At 42.2% G+C, this 21,164-nt stretch overlaps 1 protein-coding gene across 2 annotated transcripts in view; it reads right to left on the reverse strand.

Annotated features, from left to right (window-relative positions):
* Clnk (cytokine dependent hematopoietic cell linker) overlaps nucleotides 1-21,164 on the reverse strand; it is a 168,372-nt gene that overhangs the window by 142,271 nt on the left and 4,937 nt on the right. The window contains exon 2 of one of the 2 annotated variants that reach the window (XM_037209001.1): nucleotides 10,627-10,679. In XM_037209001.1, the coding sequence (XP_037064896.1) occupies nucleotides 10,627-10,649 (23 nt within the window). In that variant the 5' untranslated portion in view covers nucleotides 10,650-10,679. Of the gene's footprint in view, nucleotides 1-10,626; nucleotides 10,981-21,164 lie in introns of those variants that run through there. The other variant, XM_028891569.2, reaches the window with a different exon arrangement.

The following is a 21,164-nucleotide window of genomic DNA, read 5'->3' on the forward strand; positions in this document are numbered from 1 at the left end:
TCAGCTTATCTGCAGGGGAGAGCTGGGTATAGACAAGGTATAGATATTCAAGTAACTGCCTGCTAGCCTTCATAGAGACCTTGACATAAATCCAAGTTTTCAACACATTTGCATGTTAAATACTATGTGTCCATTGGGAACCGTATGCGATCTAGTTTCCCAAACATAGGCATACCTTGTAAGACTCCCAAAGGCAGTTTTTCCCCCTTTATTTCTAGTAATAACATATAGTATCTTACTATTTGGGCCTAGTTCAATTAATTTTGTCAGATTTGATCATGAGTTTTCTTACTTTCTATTAAAGTAAGCATTTTAAATATGATGCCCTAATTTCTATTGCTGTGATAAAATGCCTGACAAGATCAGCTTAAAAGAGAAAAGGTTGGTTTCAGCTCACAGTTCAAGGGTACAGTCCATCATGATGGGAATAAAGCAGCAGAAACTTCAACAGCTGTTCACATCACATCCACAACTGGGAAGCAAGCGCGATGAGTACCTCTGCTCAGCCGCTTTTCCTTTTTTAAACAAAATCCAGGATCCAAGTCCAAGGAATGGTGCTGCCCACTTTTAAGTGGGCCTCCTTACCTCATTTAACCTAATCAACATAATCAATCATAGGCGTGCCCAGAGGATAAATACTCCTTCACAGCTGCCGTGTCTGGAGTCGTGACTCCCAGGTGACTCCATATCTTGTCAAGTTGATAATTAACATGAACTGTCGCATATGGGCTGCTTAAACCACAGAAGATCGGTTTTAAACGTGACTCTGGCCACATTGGAAAATTCTTGTAATAGAAAGGAGGCTAGGGAGATGGCTCAGAAGTTAAGAGCACTTGCTAATCTTCTGGAGCAGTGGTTCTCAGCAGGTGGGTCTCCACCCCCTTGGTCTCTCCAAAAATATTGGCATTGCAATTCACAACAGTAGAAAAATTACAGTTATAAAGTAGCAACAAAAATAATTTTATGGCTGGGGGTTATCACGACATGAGGAACTGTATTAAAGAGTCTCAGCATCAGGAAGGTTGAGAACCACTGTGTTAGAGGGTCTAAGACTGGTTCCCAACACCCACATCAGGAAGCTCACAAAGAAGAAACTCTGAAAGAAAATACCTAGTAGTACTCCTGACTTGTGATGGCCTTAGTTAGTGGTGTTTTTGTTTGTTTGTTTGTTTATGTATACATTTTTGAATTGTAAAATATGTGTGGTGATAACTGTGATTGTTAATTTTGATCTTGACTTGTCTCACTGACAAATTCCTGGATGATTATTAAAGGGCAGCTTGAAGGCAGGACCCACCCTGGACATACAGAGCACTATCTGATGGACTGGATCCTGGTTATAATTAAAAGAGGAAAAGGAGGAAGCCTGCTAACTGTCATTCTCTCTCTCTGATTCAAGTGAGGTGTACAGCCCCTGGCACACTCTCCCGATGGATGCTCCAATAGTCTGCCTCAGGATTAAAGCAATGATCCACGCCATCCTGAACTGAGTCTTCTGAAACCAGTAAAACCAAGTCCTTCATTCTGTAAGTCGTTCCTTCCCATGTATGTCAAACCAGTGAAAAGTTAGCGTGGTGTTCTTGTGGGACTTCCAGCAGTGGGTGTGGGGCTGTCTCTGACTCTTTTACCTGCGGTTGGAATCCTTTTCCTCCTTCTGAGTTGCTTTGTCAATCCTTGATGTGAGGGTCTGTGCCTAGTCTTACTGTAACTTGTTATACTGTGTTCGTGGATATTCCTGGGAGGCCTGCTGTTTTTTCTTTTCTTTTCTTTCTTTCTTTCCTTCCTTTCTTCTTTCTTTCTTTCTTTCTTTCTTTCTTTCTTTCTTTCTTTCTTTCTTTCTTTCTTTCTTTCTTTCTTTCTTTCTTTCTTTTCCTTCCTTCCATCCTTCCTTCCTTCCTTTCTTTTTTTTTTTTTAAGAAAAACAGAGGAGGAGTGGGTCTTGTGAGCTTGGAGGAAGGGGGAGGGACTGGGAGAAGAGGGGGGAGGGGCAAACTGCAGTCAGGATGTAATATATAAGAGAAAAATGTGCCGAATAAAAATAAAACAAAAGAAAAGTCTGGCCCGAGAGCTGGCTCCCAATTACTTCTAGAGAACTAGGAGGGCAGCCATACTGCCTTCTCAGCTGGGTATAGGTCTCTGGTCACTGGCCAGCACAATAAACTTAAATATTAAAACGTACCACAGCCTTCTTTTATTCCATGTGACACTTTAAAAAGCTGTAACCCAGAAAAGTCTGTCAGTTCTCTCCCACACGGTGAGTTTGCTGTTAGAGACGAGGAACTCTGCCTTGAAAGCACCCTTTTCCCATCATGGACCATCTTCATTTTCTCGGGACTGATTGTGCCTGCTGCTCCTGCAGTGGCATCTCTGGCCCTGTCTGCAACCTCTGGAAAACTTTCTGTGTGGATCTCAGCTGTGCTCCTTGCACAGCTTGCGGTTTTTTAATTACCAATGAACCACACCACCGAGTCCTAGAGAGGCAGCATCCCCGGCATCAGGATGGGTCTAGTTGGCCCGAGAGTTGGTTCCTAATTACTTCTGGGGAACTAGGAGGGCAGCCATCCTGACTGCTCAGCTGGGTATTGGACTCTGATCTCAGGGTGCCAAAATCACTCCTTCTCATTTCCCCTAGATTCAGTAGGGTTTACACTTATTAATTCCTGCAAATCAAAATGAAGCGGCTCTCTGAGGTCGAACACAGTGGTTGTTCACACATGTTATGAAGAAAAATAATGATCTGGAGTTTACATGGAGTTTCATTTTATCATTCCCACAGAAGAGGGAACTATCTATTGAACATTTCCTGGGTGCCAGACACTGTGATGAGCTTCTACAGAAGAGTTTATAACATCTCCATTTGGGGTTGAGTGAATTTTATTACACAAGGTTTTTAAAAGAACGTATTCCTCTAACAAGCAAAACTGTCATTCAGTTTGGTGATATGTCTCTGATGAGAAATACATGAAGAATTTGTTCTTAATCATGGCAGGGAATCATTGAAAACAGTTTAATAATGGTACATGGTTATGGAGTCTTAGCTACTTTTCTGTTGCCATGATAAAACACCATGCCTGAGGAAACTTATAAAAGAAAGAGTTTAATTTGAGGCTCACAATTCCAGAGGGGCAGAGTCTTTGACTACCCTAGTGGGGAGGATGGCAGCAGGTAGGCAGGCATGGTGCTGGAGCTACTGAGCGCTTACATCTCACCCACAAGCATGAGACAGAGATTGCTAACTGAAAACGCCATGTGCTTTTGAAACCTTAAAGCCCACCCCCTGGTGACACACATCCTCCAACAAGGCCAAGCAGTTCCACCACCTTCCAGCCAACTATTCACATACATAAGCCCTTGGGGACCATTTCTCACTGAAACTACCACATATGGAGTTCAGAGTCAGATGTATATGGCTTTAGCAGAGGACTCTGAATTTGGAAACATTATCACCCTAATGGGAATCTTGTGTGGTAACATGGGAAGGGTGTTTGAATGATGAACGTCCAGAGTGAATGGCCTGGATCGTGGAGTGAATGATGAGCAGAGTTCCTGGCTGGCAGGGATGGCCAATAATTCTTTTTGGCCTTTCATTCTCATGGTTAGACACCCAATGAAGTGAGAAAATTATGGGGGGGGGGTATCATTTTACTTAGCAAAATTCCTAGGGGACTATGGCTAATTACACAAACGTGGGGTTGTCTATGTCCATATCAAAAGGCAGGAATTTTCATGATGCTCCCTACCTAGCCATCTTAGAAGGCTGTGAGCTCTTTACCCCATGAATATTTGAATTGAATTTTGATTGTGTCTCACAGAGATGTTGCTGAGTGCTGATAGCCATGTGTGACACTCCCATTTCGTCTCAGACCCCTCTCTCTTTAGAATTTCTATTTTATTGTCTTGTGAATTTGCCATGCAAACTTTCCAAAACAAGCAAATGTTAAAGATACAGTCCCTCGTGCAAGGAAAGAAACACTAAGTTATCAAATGGCTTGTGCCTGTGTTCCCTTGGAACCGCAGACTGCAGAATGGGATTGTGCTGCATATGGCAGACACAGAAACCTGACAGGTGGGCAACCGCCACCAGCCCATTCTGATATTCCCAGAGTCGAACTTAATCCTGGTAATAGACCTGTCTCATAAGGCTCTGTAGCTAGCCCCTTACCTATGTAACACCAAGGGCTACATAAAACAACACACTGAAAATACAGGCTCACCATCTTTTACCAGGGTCCTTGGGGCTTGGGATTCAGAATAATAGGAGTGAAAAAACCATATGGCCCATGTGCAGTGTTCTCTCAATGTGCTCATTGATATCTGGAGAAACTGCTGGTTATTCTGCAGTGAGATACATAGATAGAGCCACAAAGTGGGGTTTGCAGGACAGACTTTGCTGAGAAATTAGCTACAAAATGTCTGTCAGTATGTTTAAGCCCTCTGACTTTCAAAATGTAAAGAAGGGATCAGCAGACTGATTTGAGTAGCAGTGTTAACACCAGCATGATTTGGAAGAAAGTTTAATCCTATGGCACAATGCTCATACTAAAAACAGAATTTTTGAGCAGGTTACTGGAAACACAGGGTTTTAAAAGTGTACTAACATTTAAAAATATTCTACACAGACTTATAAAATTGACTTCAGAAATCAGCAGCAGAGTAGTGGTTGAGTCTAGGTGCAAGGATATTGGCGATTTTCCAATTTTTATTTTATTTTGGATATTTTTCTTAAATTTCCATCAACACTAGGAAGAATTTTAGTAACGAACAAACCCCGTTTATTTTTGTATCTCTTAGCATGTTTTATTGTGGGCACAGGGGATGCTTGTACTTCCAGCATGCCCCTGTCTGGGATACACGATCATGTCCTCTGCTTGAGGCTCCAGAGGGTCCCAGCCAGGGCATAGCATATTGGAAAGGGCCTGGAAGGAAGACATGGTGAGCCACAGCATCAAGGTTCTGAGGCCTGTCCACAAGGATGAAGGGACACTAGACACCAAACCTTAGGTCTCCTTTCCCCAGCTCTGATGTGTTACAGGTCAGCAAGCAGGCCTATGTACTCACCCCAGAAAGTACTACTGTGCTGCAAGGAGCAAGGGAGGCTTCATGTAGTTGAATGGATTTCCAGGGAAGCCATCCGGGCAGTGCACAGAAAGTCAACACAAAACACCTTGCTAACTTCAGAAGCTCCTTAGAATCATGACATCTGAACTTTCTAGTTCCTGTAGAGTTTTTTTTCCCCATCATTCTCTCCACAATGCCAACATGATTTGTTTAACACTTGGAGAATGCTCTTAGAAGATGAGCACTAACCTTCTTGAACTTCGTAAGTGATGTGTCTAGTGCCTGGCATAAATCATGGTGAACAGATGCTTTGAATCGACTCATGGAACTGTATAGAAAGATATGGCAGATACCTGTGTGGCATATATCTGCACCTATGTGAAATGTGTGAGTGTATGTAGCTGTGCAATATGCAGGAAGGTGAAATATTTACCTGTGTCTATGTGAATAGTGCCTACTTCTCTATCACCCATTCATTTGTATTCATTCATTCATTCATTTATTCATTCATTCATTCACTATAAAAGTGTCTACTGAGACGTCCCCTAATGATTTAACTGTGTTCCTCCAAATCCACAGGTTAAAAACCTAATCTTCAAGGTGATAGTGGTAAAGGATGGGACTTTGGGGAAGTCATGAGGCCACAGTGGTGGAGCTCCTGAGTAGCATTTATGCCTCCACAAGAGAGACCCCAGAACACTCTTCCTGTCCTGTTTCCCACGTAAGAACACAGCAAAGAGATGCCAGCTATGAGAGAGGAAGCAGATCTTCACTGGAGAGCAAACTCGCCTGCACCTTGTACTGGGACTTTCCAGGGTGCAGAACTGTGAAGAGCATGTTTCTGTTGTTTATGAGTTACCCAGCTGAGGCATTTTCTTGTAGCAACCCAACACAGAGTGTGAGGAATTAGGTCCCAGCCTCAAAGGTCATTTAGAATTCAGTTACAGACTTGTAAAGAATTTCAGGTTGAGGCATCATGAGTCCAAACACACATTGGTGATCTGATTTCTTTGGCCTGCAGAAGGACGTGGGGATTGTTTAGAATCTGCCATCTGGAGTTAACCAGGTTAATGATTAAGCATGGGGTTCCCCATCCCTCGGGGAGGTGGGGGGAGCCACAGGCAAGCACAGCACAGATCTCTGTGTGGGGCACAGGGTTCTGCAGTTTCAAACTGCATTCCCTCAGATGTGTGGCTGCATCCTCTGGCTACACCTTGGTGACCGCTACAGTTACTTCTCCAGGACGCCAGAAGGAAATGGGGCTTGGAACTGCAGCCTAGCACAGCCCTTCTGTAGTCTGTAAAAGCCCAGATTCTCATTCAGGATACTTGGCTTGTGCCTGGATCCCGTATTTCTTCTAGGCTCCAGGGTGATGATAATACTGACAGTCTGTGGTTAGCGTGACAGAATCCTACACATCAGGAAACCCTAAACAGTTGGTCAGGAAACCCCGGGTGGAGAGAACAGCACAGAGCACAACAGAGACATTTTAGCAGCTTTCATTTATGTAATGCTACTGTATGCATTTTCTCATCCCTCTTTCTCTCTCTCTCCCTCTCCCTTTCCCTCCCTCCCTCCCTCCCCCCCTCTGTGTATGTGGTGTTCTTTTAGTGTTCTCTTTTTGTCTCACGACTGACCTGCAGCAATTTGACATGAACTAGCTGATCTGAGAGTACTGAAGAAGGCAGAGCAAAGACAAATTTGCATTGATGAGGACCCATATCCTTTGGATTCTGAGGACCTGGCAAAGCAGGTTCCTACTGTTGAGGTGTAGGATAGGCAAATGGGTGAATGGGTGGCTCCAGATGAAATAATCCCCAGAGCAGAAAACCAGTGCATATGAAGCCGTGGCAGTATCCTCTCATGTAGCTAGCTATAGTCAGCTTTATATCCAGGGTACTTTAAAGTAGAAACCATTAAGATACACTTTAGAAAGTATTTTTAAAAAGCCATTGCCAAGATGGTAGGCCTCCAACCAAAACCAAACAACTAAAATCCTACTTGAGAGAAATGAACTCTCCTCTCTGTTATGGAATATTTAAATATGTAAAGATGTGTTACATTTGTTCATGCTGTGGAATATTACTTTAACTGTGTAAAGGTGTGCTACATTTGCTTATGCTGCATTTGTTTGACAATGTAAGGATCTGTGTTTAATTATGTAAAAATGTGTTGCTGTTTCACCCTGCCTGCCTAAAGCACCTGATTGGTCTAATAAAAAGCTGAACGGCAGATTGCTTGGCAGGAGAGGGATAGGAGGTACTGGTGAGCAGAGAGAATAAGTAGGAGAAGAAATCTAGGAGAGAGAGGGAGGGAGAGAGATAGGGGGACCAGAAGCCAAGCAACCATCAGCCAGACATGGAGACAGCAGGAAGGTAAGATATACAGAAAGAAAGAAGGGTAAAAAATCATGAGGCAAAACTTAGATGAAGTGAAACAGATTAAAATAATAGCTAAGGTAAAGCCGGACATTCATAACTGAGTCTCTGTGTTATGATTTGGGAGCTGGTTGGTGGCCTAGATGAAAGCCTGGTACCTCTCTCAATAGAGAAGGCATCATCACAGGGTGGAATCAGAGATCAAGGGGAGAGAATCTCAATTACCAGTTAGATGGGCACTTACAACTAATTTCCCAGGAATTGCCAAAAAAATTCTACATTGTTCCCAAAAAGGAACATGGGTCTGAGAATAAAGCCTTCTATAACATTGGTTGGCAAAAGATTCTGAAACACATTCTCATACACACTTCTGAGTGTGCCCTTATCTGGAGAAAGGGTCCTTGTAGATGTCACTGAAGATTTTGATATGAAATAATTTTGGATTAATCCAGGTAAATCATAAATTAAATAGCAAATGTGAGGGAGATTTGAGACAAGCAGGAGAGGAGGAGAATGCCATAGGATGAGATCAAGCTATACAACTGTCTCGCTTGTGCAGAGGGCCTACCTAGTCCAGTACTGTGGAGGCTCCACAGCTGTTGGTCTAAAGTTCATGGGTTCCCACTAGCTTGGTTTGGATGTCTCTGTAGGTTTCCCATTCATTATCTTGATGCCCCTTTCTCATAGAATCCCTCTTCTCTCTCTTTGACTGGACTCCTGGAGCTTGGCCACACATTCCCTCCTCTGATAAGGTAAGGCCTCCCATGGGGAGTTAGCAGAGCCTGGTTCATTCAGTAGAGGCAGGTCCAAGCCCCTCTCCCTGCATCAAGGCTGTGCAAGGTGTCCCACCCCAGGTAGTGGGCTCCAAAAAGCCAGCTCATGCACCAGGGATGGATCCTGATCCTACTGCCAGGGGGCCCCTTAAGCAGATCAAGGCTGGAGGTGGGAGGAGGGAAGAGTGGGGGACCTGTGGTTGGTAGGTAAAATTAAAATAAAAAAGAGTAAAAGATGAGATCAGAGCAATGCAATTCCAAGACAAGGAATAATGGGGGTCCACAGAAGCTAGGGGACACAGAGAGGACCTGCCATTAGGCCTTGCAGATCCAGCTCCACTCTGCCAACATCTCTCTTTGAACTTGTGCCCTTCAGAACTATGGAAGAATAGATTTCTGTTGTCTGATCGGGGCAGTTTTTATGACAGACCTTGGGCACCTGCTGTGTGGTTTATCCCTTCAAAACAAATCTCTAAAGTCCATGCAATACACAAAACTGCACTTGGCTATATTTATCCCAGATCATAGTTTAGGGTCGGAGAACTCATCCCCTTTAGTGAAGCCACAGATGGTTCAGCTGGCAGCAGCCCTACCTTCCTTCCTCAGCCTTCCTATTCTCACTGGGGCAGACTGGACTTCCACTGTTACACTCTTGACACCAAAGTTCAGAGAAACTCAGGATGCGATGAGGATGTGGCTGCTGCACTCGCAGAGAAGAAAGATAGCAGAGATGCTCTAAACTGAACTGTGGTCCAGGAAAAAGCCCATCAGGGGACTGTGTTTCAGGGAGTTCCCCGCTCGTTCCTCTGCAGTGAGAATAAGGGTCCAGGATGGAGAGACAGCTCCCTCATCCTGTGGGCTAGAGGTTAGGCTGCCCAATGCTGACCTCCATGGAAGTATGTGGGGGCTCACGTTACCAGAGCCTTTCTCTTGGTTTACAGCTACCCCCACTCCCTGCGTTATAACCCAGCACCCATTTGCCAAACAAAACCATTTTCCATTTCTGTGTGCCACCCAAGAGCTCCTCCAGGCACTCAGCCACTGAGAACCAAATTGTTCTTTCCCTTCTAAATCATATCCTGCCTTTTCCAGAAGGCTCTGGAATTTCTTAGCCATCCACCGAGTTAAGTAACACCCCCAAGATCACACAGCTGTGAAGAGATAGGGCAAGGACTGAAAGACACAGCTGACGTTAGTTAGCACATTCTCTCTGTGCCATCAACCCACTTCTCAGTTCGCACCAGAGCCGAGTGTAACCAAGTCACAAAGCGGATAAGGTCAATAAATAGCGGAGTGAACGGAGTTCAGAGTTAGTTCCTACGTTCATCATTTCCCACAGCACTGTGACAACATATTTGGCGGAAACAGTTAAAGAGAGGGAAAATCTACTCTGTTCATGGCTTCACATATGCCGGGTCATCAAGGTGGATAAGGCATGGCACGTCAGACTCCACACCATGGTGGTTAGGAAACAGAGAGGAAATGTAGGAAGATGCCAGTAGAGACACTCCCTCAGGGACCCACTTCCTCTGAGTAGCCCCCACCTCCTAATTTTTACCACCTCCCAGTACTGCCAATCATATTTATGGATCCATCAAGGGATTGATCCATTCATTAGGCTGGAGCCCTCAAGATCTAGCTGTCTCTAGAGACTGCATCATAGACATGGCCAAAGGCGCGCTTCACTAACGCCTTTACTTTTCTTAGTCCAACCCAACTGACAGCCCACATTAAATATCATAGCACATCAATTTTCTCCCATCGGAGGTATTATTTTTGCATTATAAAATTCCTTAAGAATTCCTCCTACTTACTTCCTATATTCACAGACATGAGCCATGATTTTTTTTTCTATACACAGTTGGTTATCCTAAACCAATCACATCATTTATTCCTGCTTTGTTTACAGAGAAAGCTGAATTTTTTCCATGGGAATCACTGGGCTTTTATTTGTACCCATCACACAGTGACTGCAGGTGACTCTTGTTATTTCTGCATGAGTGGCCAGTGTCTTAATCCTGGACTTCTTCGTCCTGTTCTAGCTGCACACCCATGCTAGGCCAGAACAAGTGGCCTGTGCACAGAAACGCTGCCACTGGACACCCAAGCACACAGCAACCCCGTCTCTCAGGAAATCCCCTTCCCAGTGGGGTTTGGTGGCACTATTGAGGCGTCATCCATCTGGTGGTTCCTGTTTCCTCTAGAACAGCAGTTCTTAACCTGTGGTTCCAGACCCTTTCAAGGTGGTGTATCAGATATTCATAACAGTAGCAAAATTACAGTTATGCATTAACAATAATTTTATGGTCGGGGGTCACCACAACATGAGGAACTGTGTTAAAGGGTCACAGCATTAGGAAGGTTGAGATCCACTGCTGGAGAAATAGAAGTTTCAGTAAGTGCTGTCTGGTACTTACTGGTTGTTCATTGTCCTTGGCATCTGGCAAATGAGAGGAATCTTCAACTCAGCCTGTGGAGACAAAAACAAACTCGTTACTGGACCTTAGCATCACGTTTAGTTCTCTTGAACATGCTACCACTGCTTCTTAGGAGGATTTGAGGCAGGTGCTGGCCTAGAGGAAGCAAATCAATGTAGGTCAAAAAATTGGTTTATTTCTGGCCCAGGGTGGGGGAGGGGGCTCCCCCTCCCCCGACCTGCTGTCCTCCTTCTGTCAGCATTCATCCCATCTGCCCTGGGGAGCTGAGCAAACACGCACTGAGTCTGGTTTTCCCTTGCGTGCAATTGTGTGCTTCCCCTGGGCACCTAGGAAGCGTTAGCGCAGGCTCTATTGGCTCTGCTCCGAGCAGTCCACGGACTTGCCAAAGCAGGCTGGAGGAAGGATGCTTTTCATTTCCCTGGGACTTTTCCATAAAATATTTACTGGAAGTTTCATTTGTATACCACTTTGCATCAGCCACCACATTTTATTTGAGCCCAGTATTCACCCTCAGCAGAGCGGTCATTAGCTCCATTTACCATATAAATTAGCAGCAGAGACTCTGGGCACATACAGTAAGTGCTTTACATCAATGACCAGGTTTAATTTGTTCAAAGAGTCTGAGAGTTATAACGGATAGTTCACTGTAGTTTCTGGAGGTCCATCAGGAAACAGAATCCTCATAGTAGATAATTTGAGAATAGTGTAATGTGATCCTTTGGAAGTTGTGAGCAGGTGGGACACAAAAGATGGTGGGGTGCCTGGGGGTGGTAGAAAGGGGGTGCTGTCATTGTACCCGAAAGGGTGAAGGGAGGGAGTGGTGATTGGGATTCAGAGACTGAGTGGAGGAGTGACTGATGGCTTCAACTGAGGCAGCTTCAGGAGGGAGCAGCAGAGGGTGGGATGGAAATAGCCATCTCATGGTCCTCCTACTCTGGACCATCTGCTGCTGTCATCCATTGTCTAACGTCAAGAAGAATCCAGGAGTGAGGAACTATTGGTAAGATACATGCCTATCAGACCCCTGGGGCTCCAGGGAAGTGGGACAGGGCAGAAGGGGGATCTCATAGCTTGAAAATTAAGCCCGCAGAAGTTGACTTCCCTTGCCTATGTATACCTGTCTACAATAAGGGCCCACTTCAGAAATTCTGGTTCCAAATGTGTTATCACATTGCACATAACCAAGTCTCATACACCTTAAATTGGCTCTTCTGTCCCTCTGCCCATCTATTTAACCCTCCACGTATCCAACCACTGTGGACTAAAGGCTCTGTGTAAATACTGTACCCAGTGAGACCCAACCCCTGCCTGCAAGAGGCTTCTAAAGCAATTGCACTTTCTTCACCCTTGTATGTAGACGATGGTGGTCAAAAGTGCATTGTAAAGATAGACACATTCAAGACAGAGCACAACAGGTACCAACTGTACCATAAGGAAGGAGACGGCTCTTCACACGGCAGCTGAAGCTGGAGCTACATCCAAAACTAGCCAAAGAAGTCTGGTTCTTCCAGGCTCAGAGATCAGAAGGTATTCTCCAGGCCAATGTACACAGGCCTTAGATTTCGTAGAGTGCCATATGGGTTTTGCATAGACAGGTAGGCCACCACAGAGTTCATATTGGCACTGCATGGAGAAGAACTTGAGGAGATCACACATTATGAATGGCAAGAACAGTTCATCTCCGAAGGTGGGATTCATGTTTGATCTATGTGATCGTGGAGCCGTAGCTGCAGAAAAGTTATAGAGGAACTTGAACTGGGCTCGGGTCCTCTGACACCTGTGTATTGCTTCATGCCACACCTGACCTCTCATGCCTCAGGTCTGTCACTGACAGCAAGGAAAGAGCTGTTGTTAGGCTCCTGTTCACTTGTGACTCTTTGAACAGGGCAATGTGTCTTGTTCATGATCCCCTCTAGAAGTCATCTCCTCCATGGAGGTGAAGAGGATTCAAACCATATCAGTGAGACAAACAATTTGTAAGTCCCAGGCCAAGGAAAGAGTAAGAGCTGTGACCATCTAGACATGAGGTCTTGGTGGAGAACTTAGCCTCTTGTCACTTAGAAGTGGTGGCATCAGTATTGTGGTTTTAAACCATGAAGTTAAGTGTAAAACTAATGCACATGAAGTTGTCTTAGAAACTATAAAATACAATGAAGTATGGATGTAACACTATTGATGTAATAAGGTTAGCAAGCTATATCAACATCAACATCATGATGTATTTTATATGTTACCATGTAATATTTTGTTATGTTATATTTTGGCATGTGGGCTTATTAATATCAATTTAAGATATTAATATCTAATGAATGTAAGTTATATGATTATGGTTAAATAGGAAAAATGGTCGACCCTGAAGCATAAAAGGACTTTCTTATACAGTCACTTTGTTCCTTTGTATATATTTGGTGGTACTAAAGTAGAATCATGTTTTCTGCAGAGGATTCCATGTATGCCTGGCTCTTAGCCAGGTCTTAGGTAGATACAGCCCTGAGACACAGGCCACTTCTTCCCAAGGCTTCCTCACATCGGTAAGGTGGGAAGTTGACCAGTCATGACTCTGCCATCTGCAGTGAAGCTCTGCCCAGAGCATGAGAGCTTGTTTGGTCTCATTTTCTTCATCTGGAGTAAGAAATTGGGCCAAATAAGTCTCTTTTAGCTCAAAGATTCCACAAAACAGTTCCCTTAAAAACTATAATCCATCCAAATTTGATGACAAGAATGGCTTTCAAATGTTAGAGGTATGTTATTATATTTCTTGCATTTTATTGTCTTCTCCAATGGAGCTTCTTGTGGAACAAAATTGCAGAGGTCTCTGCGGAACAGCTACCACAGAGGACAGCAGGGAGGCTGAAGGGAATCTTGGCTGCCTCTATGTAAACCTTTATACTTTTTTTGATCTGTCTCATTTGTATTTTAAAATATTAGGGAAAGTTTATGTTATTCTATTAGTGATTTTTTTTGAGATATGTGAGCTGTATATTGTGCAGTGTTTTAAAGTATTTATTTTTAAGTGAGCCAAACTCTTTTGGCACTGTAAAAATTAAAATTTAGGCTCTGAGTGAGTCAGCGGAGCCTGAGTCAGCCAAGCAGCAGGACCTCGGCAAGGCAGCCTCACGACAAGGCCACAGCTCTCTGCTCCACCCAGACTGTCCTGTGCTTTTCTGAGAACACAATGCTCTTATCAGATTTCCTTTTTTTAAAGGATGTGGTAAGGGGTTCAGTTAGAATTGCATGTCTGCCAGTTTTATGAAGATAATACAGAGTAGAAGAAAAGACATGTATTTTTGCAAAGATAACCGAACAGACTGATGCTATTCACATCTTATGTCACAGTGACTCACTGAATTCGCGTAATCATCTTTATTCGATACAAAGACAAACTGACATTCACATGTGTTAGTATCTGGTTTTGCAGGGTACACACATACCTGGTATTTGAAACCCATTTGGTCCTGACGCTTTGGCTGTGCTTTGGGGCAGCTATTGGCTTGTTTCGCGCCTTTATTTGTTTTTCTGTGACATGGTGGCAGTACACTAGTGATTACTTAGGGTGTTTATGAAGTTGACAGGTGATGGCCGTGACAGAAGTGATTGCCCACGTGTTCTTTATTGAAGCTCACACTGGGTCTGTCATTAAAAGATCAGAGTTGCTACTGCAGTTGGCTTTTCTCTGAGCACAGATCCAAGACAAAAAAAAAAAAAAAAAAAAAAAAAGACAGGAGAACTCACCTAAAATAAATGAACCAGAACAGAGTGGAAAGGGGGCAAAGCTAAAAACTAACAGATGTGCAAAGCACCAAGCGTTTGAACTTGAAGATGAATGAAATGCATTGTATTGCTTCCAGGTTGGAGTCTCCAGAAATGTGGAGTGTATACCCCATGCTCATAGACACTGGTTCTATAACCACAGGTTCTCTGTCAGCCCTTTGGATCTGCCTGGGCTGTAAAATGTAGCGTGCCCTGAAAAGTCCACTTGGGTTGTTCTGAGCAGCAGTCTTATGTATGACGGTAGTCTAAATGCCCCCAGATATTTCAGATGAGCTCTGGATGCTCAGATGGTATGGCTGCAGACTACCCCAGATACTCTAGTGGGTAGGTTGACCACGCTTCAGTGGATGATCCACACACCCAAGAGTATATGAACAGCACACATTGGACTAAATCAGGACACCAAGTTAAGTGGATTGTAAAGGGGAGTGGACATAAGAACAATTTGGAGAGAGGGAATATGATCAAAATACATTGTATGAAACTTTCAAAGAACTAATAAAAATGAAAGAGAAGAACAGAAAATAAAGCCACACAAATTCAAAATGTTTTAATTTCATGATTTTGCTTGGGATATATTCATAGCCACATGTGGCCTCAGGGGCTGGTAGGTTGGACATATCTGAAAGTCTAAAGCCTGTACAGTGGAGCCAGGATCTGATCATCCTTTACTTTGGATTAGAAATCTATGATTTTATTTTCAGTAGTAGAGTCCCATTAGCTTTCTTCCTTCCAATACATGTTTCTGACACCTAAATTGAGGAATTAGAACAAAGTGTCCACTCTTTCCATCCTTACTCATACAGCACTTGAAATTTTAGCATAACAATAAGATAGAAAAAAACAAACAAAAGATACAGATGGGAAAGGAAGAAGTGGAATTATGACTATTTGTAGATCACATCATCCTGTTCTTATGACACCCTGACGACTCCACCAGAAAACCCAGAACTGATAAACAGGTTACAAGCCAACAAAAAATTTAGTAGCTTTCCCATATACAAGTTCAAACATGTCTGAGAAAGAAACCCGGAAAACTGTTCCATCTAGAATAGATTAAAAATTACTTAGAAATAAACCTAACCACAGGAGTGAAAGGTCTTCTGATGAAGATTTTAAATACTGAAGAAGGAAACTGAAGACACTAGAAGCTCCCAGGCTCATAGATCAGAAGAATTAATATTGTGAAAATGGCATATTACCAAATATGACTGACAGCTTCCATGTACTCTCTATCAATTCCAATTATAGCTGGATAAATGGAAAGACAATTCTGAAATTCATACAGAAGCACAGAAGACTTCAAATAGCCCATGCAATTCAGAGCCAAAGCAACAGTGTGGAACAAAATAATATATTGTCTTACTTCACCTTTTTAAAAACCTGGCCCCAAACAAACTTGGGGAGGAAAAGGTTTATTTGGTTACAGGTTATAGTTTATCACTGAGAGAAGTCAAGGCAAGGACTCAAGGCAGGAACCTGGAGGTAGGAACTGAATGAAGCACAGGCCCTGGAGGAGGCTTGAGCTACATGGCTTGCTCAGCTTGCTTTTTTATACCACCCAGGACTGCCTGTCCGGAGGCCTGGGTTCTCTCACATCAAACGTCAATCAAGAGAATGCCCCACAGACATGCCTAGAGGCCAATTTGATGGAGACAGTTCCTCAGCTGGGGTTCCCCCTTTTCAGGTGACTCTAGTTTGTGTCAAGCTGACAAAAGCTAATCAGCACATTATGTATACATACATATGTATATAATATATTATGCATGCATATATAAAAATAGAAGCAAGGTTAAATGAGGAAAAGGAAGGGATTTAAGGGAAAGGGGGTCACTTACTTGCCCTCAAGGCAGGATAAAGGTCATGGCAAAGAGATGCTCAGTTCTGGGAGCAAAGAGAATTCTGTCTCTATGATCAGTTAGGCCAGCCAATCTTACAGTTTGAGATATGATGGTCTCTGTGATTATATCTCATTACATAGTTACTTTGCGGGTTGGAACTTTAGAAACACAAGGAATTTGATGGGTATCAGCCATTAGTCGGTTCTATTCTAGAAGCATGTGTTAGATTTCCAGGACATGCTATAAAGCTGTGTATTAACATCAGGATGTCTGTTTCTGAACTTAAAGTCCGCCTGGTGTCCCAAAGAATGGGTTAGGAAGCAAAGACTTGCTGTATAAGTGGATGGGATTTTGATGTGAGTCTTAATCCAGAAATAATTAATACCCTTATGGTACCATAAGCAGTTTAAACAATTGAAAATATGTAGTCCAACAAAATCGCATTTCCTTGTCATCCTTGAGAATTCTTGCTGTCCTTTGGGAATGTGCCAGTGCTGCCAAGCAGCTAGAGAGATGCATTTTATCACAGACAGCTCTCCTATACTTTCCCTGGTAAAAATTAATATTTCATGAAGGGAAGGGAAAACATGCTTTACAGTACATAATTTTTTTTTGCTTTCAAATATTTCTCATTTATTCCCAGAAGATAAAGTTTATAAAAATACGAACCTCTGCTTCTTTGAAAGTTTAAGAAACATCATTCTAATGACAATGTACCTGATCAGATATAGAAAATAGCCAAAAGCAAACCTCAAGTTGCTGAGACAATGTGAGCACCGGCTGGAAAGCTGCTCATCCCAAACTGGGTCAAGGCGGTAACATAAGGTCTGTGTGAAATACCTATAAGAGACGACTGACACCTCTCCACAGCCATACCCAGAACAGGAAGATGGGGTTGAGGGAGAAGCAGTGCATGTATATTTGAAATAAGAGGGGAGAGAGTGACTGAGTTGGAGTGGGGGAGACAGAAAGATAGAGAGAAAGGAAGCGGGGAGAGGGGGAGACTCATACATGCAACTTCAAGTAAACATATTGAAACTAGGATTTCTCAGATGCAGACACTTATTAATTTGCCCACAATTCAGAATTCTGTGTAATTTTCTTCTATTTTCATATCAAAAAATTAGGAATTCACAATTTAGAGATGTTCATATTCAGAGGAGAATGATTGCTGATTGGGTTTCTAATTCTAACCCTGGCCAGGGCAATCAGCTAAATTTAATTAAATATAACATCTCATTTGATTGAATTTCTAATGAGTGGAGATATTGAAAGTCAAATGGATTATTATTATGAATTGTTTTGAGAAATCTAGGAGAATTCCTTTTTCCTAGTTTTTCTGCTATTAAGCATGAGAATATTTTTAAAAATGATTTTGCAACTGTCTTGATAACAAGTCACTGCCCTCAAGCATCTCAGGGAAGCATGAGAGGGCATCTATTTGTTCTTTTCGAAAGATTTTAAGGGGGCCTCTAACACATGGATGCAATCTGCAATTGGTTTGGAATTTATCACTCTTAGGGCATCTTGATTTCAAGAGCCATTTCCATTTTCTTTTCTGTGGTCTGATTCAGTAGGAACAATCCCTACAGCAGCGACCACATCTTCCTCTTTATTGTGTAGCAAGCTCACTCTTTGTTTTCTCTTCTTTTCATTCACTTAATTTGTATTATGATTCTTTTTTCTGTCTTTCCTTTTTTTCAGTTTTTCTTTTCCTCCTATTCTCATCAAACTTCTGTTTATGTTATTTAAGTTTTTTACTTAAATACATCTATTTATCTACCATCTCTCTCTATTATGTATCTGTGTATGTATGCATGCATGTATGTATGTATGTATGTATGTATGTATCTACCTATCTATCTATCTATCTATCTATCTATCTATCTATCTATCTATCTATCTATCTATCTATCTATTATCTATGTATGCATGTATCTATCAATCTCTCTTTATCATCTATCTATCTATCTATCTATCTATCTATCTATCTATCTATCTATCATCTGTGTATGTATCTATCATCTATCTTCTATCTACCTATATCAATCATCTATCATCTATCAATCAATTTCTCTTTCTTTATCATCTATCTATGTACTATCTATCATCTATCTATCTGCCTACCTTATCATCTATTTGTTATCTATCATCTGTGTATTTGTCTCCCATCTATCTCTATTATCTATCAATCAGTCAACTATCAATCATATGCCTTCCATTTTCATTCTCTTGGTGGATTCTTGCATAGTATACTTGCTACAGTCTACCTACATCTTAATGAAATTCTTTCTTATTTTTGTTTGAAGATTTGTCTTATCTCACCCCATTTTCATTAGGGCCTCATAAATGGTGCCAGAATCCTACCAACCAGAGGTGAAACTGCTAGGTCTACATTAATTGGGAATCTCTCCAACCATGACTTATTTTTCTATTAACTAATTAATTAATTGTTTCACTTGGTGATATTAAAGGCAATTTTTTTTTTTTTTGGAAAAGAAGAGAAACTAAGATGCAAGGATTACTGTTTGTATGCCATAATTTTCAGGCAGGGCTTGGAAAGGAGACGCTTCCCTCAGTGATAGCTAACCATTGAAGATGAACGTCCTGCCATTTTGTCAAAGTCATTTATTAAGCACCTGCTGTCTGCTAGTTGTTCTTCTGCATCATTGTTTCACAAGAAAAATCTGAAAGACGTTTGCAAAAAGCTTAAAATCCAAAGAAGAAGCACAAAAGTTTGGGTAATTTAATCAGTAATGGACTAGGAATATGCAACTTACAATAATAATAATAGACGACAATAACAGTGCCATTTGCTGCATACCAGAAATGCATATAAGACATTCTATTTAAGTAAGATTCCATTGTACGGCAGCAATCCAAATGACCCAGATTTTGCAATACTGAGCAATTCTGTCATTTTCCTTTTCAGTGAGAGCCCTCTGGAACCATATCTGCCTTGTATACAAACTGCACAGTGTGAGCGCCGATGAGCTCAGTCCTTCATCTGTGACTTGAAGCACATTTGAAACCCAGCTTTGGAATTCAACTTCCTGAAGCATGATTAACTTTTTTTTTTAATCCCTTCTTTTATTCAGGTTCACCTACCTAACAAGATGTAGGGAAATCTCTGAGCTCAGGGATGCTAAATTGTGCAGCTTAAGTCTCAGTTTCCCTAATATGAAAAATGGGACACAAGCGCTTGCCCTTCTTGGCTAATGGGGTTATTCTGAAAACCAAGGAAGAGTGGTCCCCATCCTGCCTTTCTCTGGTATTTGTTCATGTATGTATGCAAATGCCAGAGGAAGAGGTTGAATATCTTGCTCTATCACACTCCATTTTGTTCCCTGGAGACAGGGTCGTCAATGAACCCGGAGCTATGCTATCATCCTGAAAGTCCCAGTGATCTTTCTATCTCCAACTCCACAGTGTGAGGGTTCAAGCCCAAGCTCAGCCATTTTTTTTTCTTTTACACTGGTGCTGGGATCCAAACTTGGGTCCTTATGCCTTCATAGAAAGTATTCTTAGCTGGGCGGTGGTGGCGCACGACTTTAATCCCAGCACTCGGGAGGCAGAGGCAGGTGGATCTCTGTGAGTTCGAGGCCAGCCTGGGCTACCAAGTGAGTCCCAGGAAGGCACAAAGCTACACAGAGAAAAACTTAGCTACTGAGCTACCCCTCCAGTCCTGTGAGTAGACTTTAGATTGTTGTGTTAGGATAGTGGATAATAAATATTGACTCACATCTTTGTATCAATGAGACAAGGATTCTGATATTCCTTGATGCTAGCAAGGAAAAAATTCTAAAGGAAATCATATGCTGTACACCCAGTTTAAAAATTTTCAAAAGGGTCAGTACTTCTGAGGAATTTTAAGACACCACCACATCTTTGACAGATGAATGATAAAAATAAATATGAATGTGATGAGATTAGCTTTTTATAGAAATTACCTTAAAATAGTGCCCTGCAGAGGCTTGGGCTCCATTGAAGTCTATAGAATTTCTTTAGGTAAAAATTCTGAACAAGAAAAACAAAGGATTGTCTAAGGCTGTGGCTCTCAACTTTCCTGATGCTTTGACCCTTAATACAGTTCCTCATCTTGTGGTGACCCTAACCATAAAATTATTTTCATTGCTACTTCATAACTGCAATTTTGTTATTATTATGAATTTTAAGGTAAATATCTGTGTTTCCTGATTGTTTTAGGTGAGCCCTGTGAAAGGATCATTCCACCCCCAATGGGGTCATGACTCATAGATTGAGAAACACTGATCTAGATATAAAATAAATCAGGTAATAGCAATACCCATTAATAATAATTTAATTAAGCCCTTTGTGTTAATAATTACTAGGCATCAGAAATGAATTTTTAAATACTACATTTTGTTTTTCACCACAAAACCAAAAGGTAGGCACAACAAATCCATTATATAAAGGACAAATTTAGGTCTTGAGAGGTTAAATAACAAGCCTAAAATCTTACTCCTGAGAAGTAAGAGTCTGGATTGAAATCCAGGCATTACTTTCCCCAAAGGTGGGTGGGTAGTGGAGAGGGAATTGGAGACAGAAATAGAGAACGAGTTGGAGGAGGGGGAACGGAAAGATGTTCTATGCGGAGTGCTCAGAGATGGAGTTCATCAGGAGATCCAGGTCCTGTTTGTAAGTGAGGAGGACCTTTAACACCTGTGGTCTCTAAGCATCTGCTAATTGTTGTGGGACAGATGGCTCCCAGTGCCTGTTAGGGCATCATTCCATCAATAGCTCAGCAAACCCCCTCTTGCAATGGCAGTTTTGATGCTGTGCCTACCTGTGACTTCTGAGCAGTAACATGGTTTCCTATAAGGACAGCTTCTGGGAATAAACACTCTACCAATCCCAAACTACAACTCAGCATATGTGAACATC

The sequence above is a fragment of the Peromyscus leucopus genome, chromosome 10, assembly GCF_004664715.2.
Source record: "Peromyscus leucopus breed LL Stock chromosome 10, UCI_PerLeu_2.1, whole genome shotgun sequence".
Classification (NCBI taxonomy): Eukaryota; Metazoa; Chordata; class Mammalia; order Rodentia; family Cricetidae; genus Peromyscus; species Peromyscus leucopus.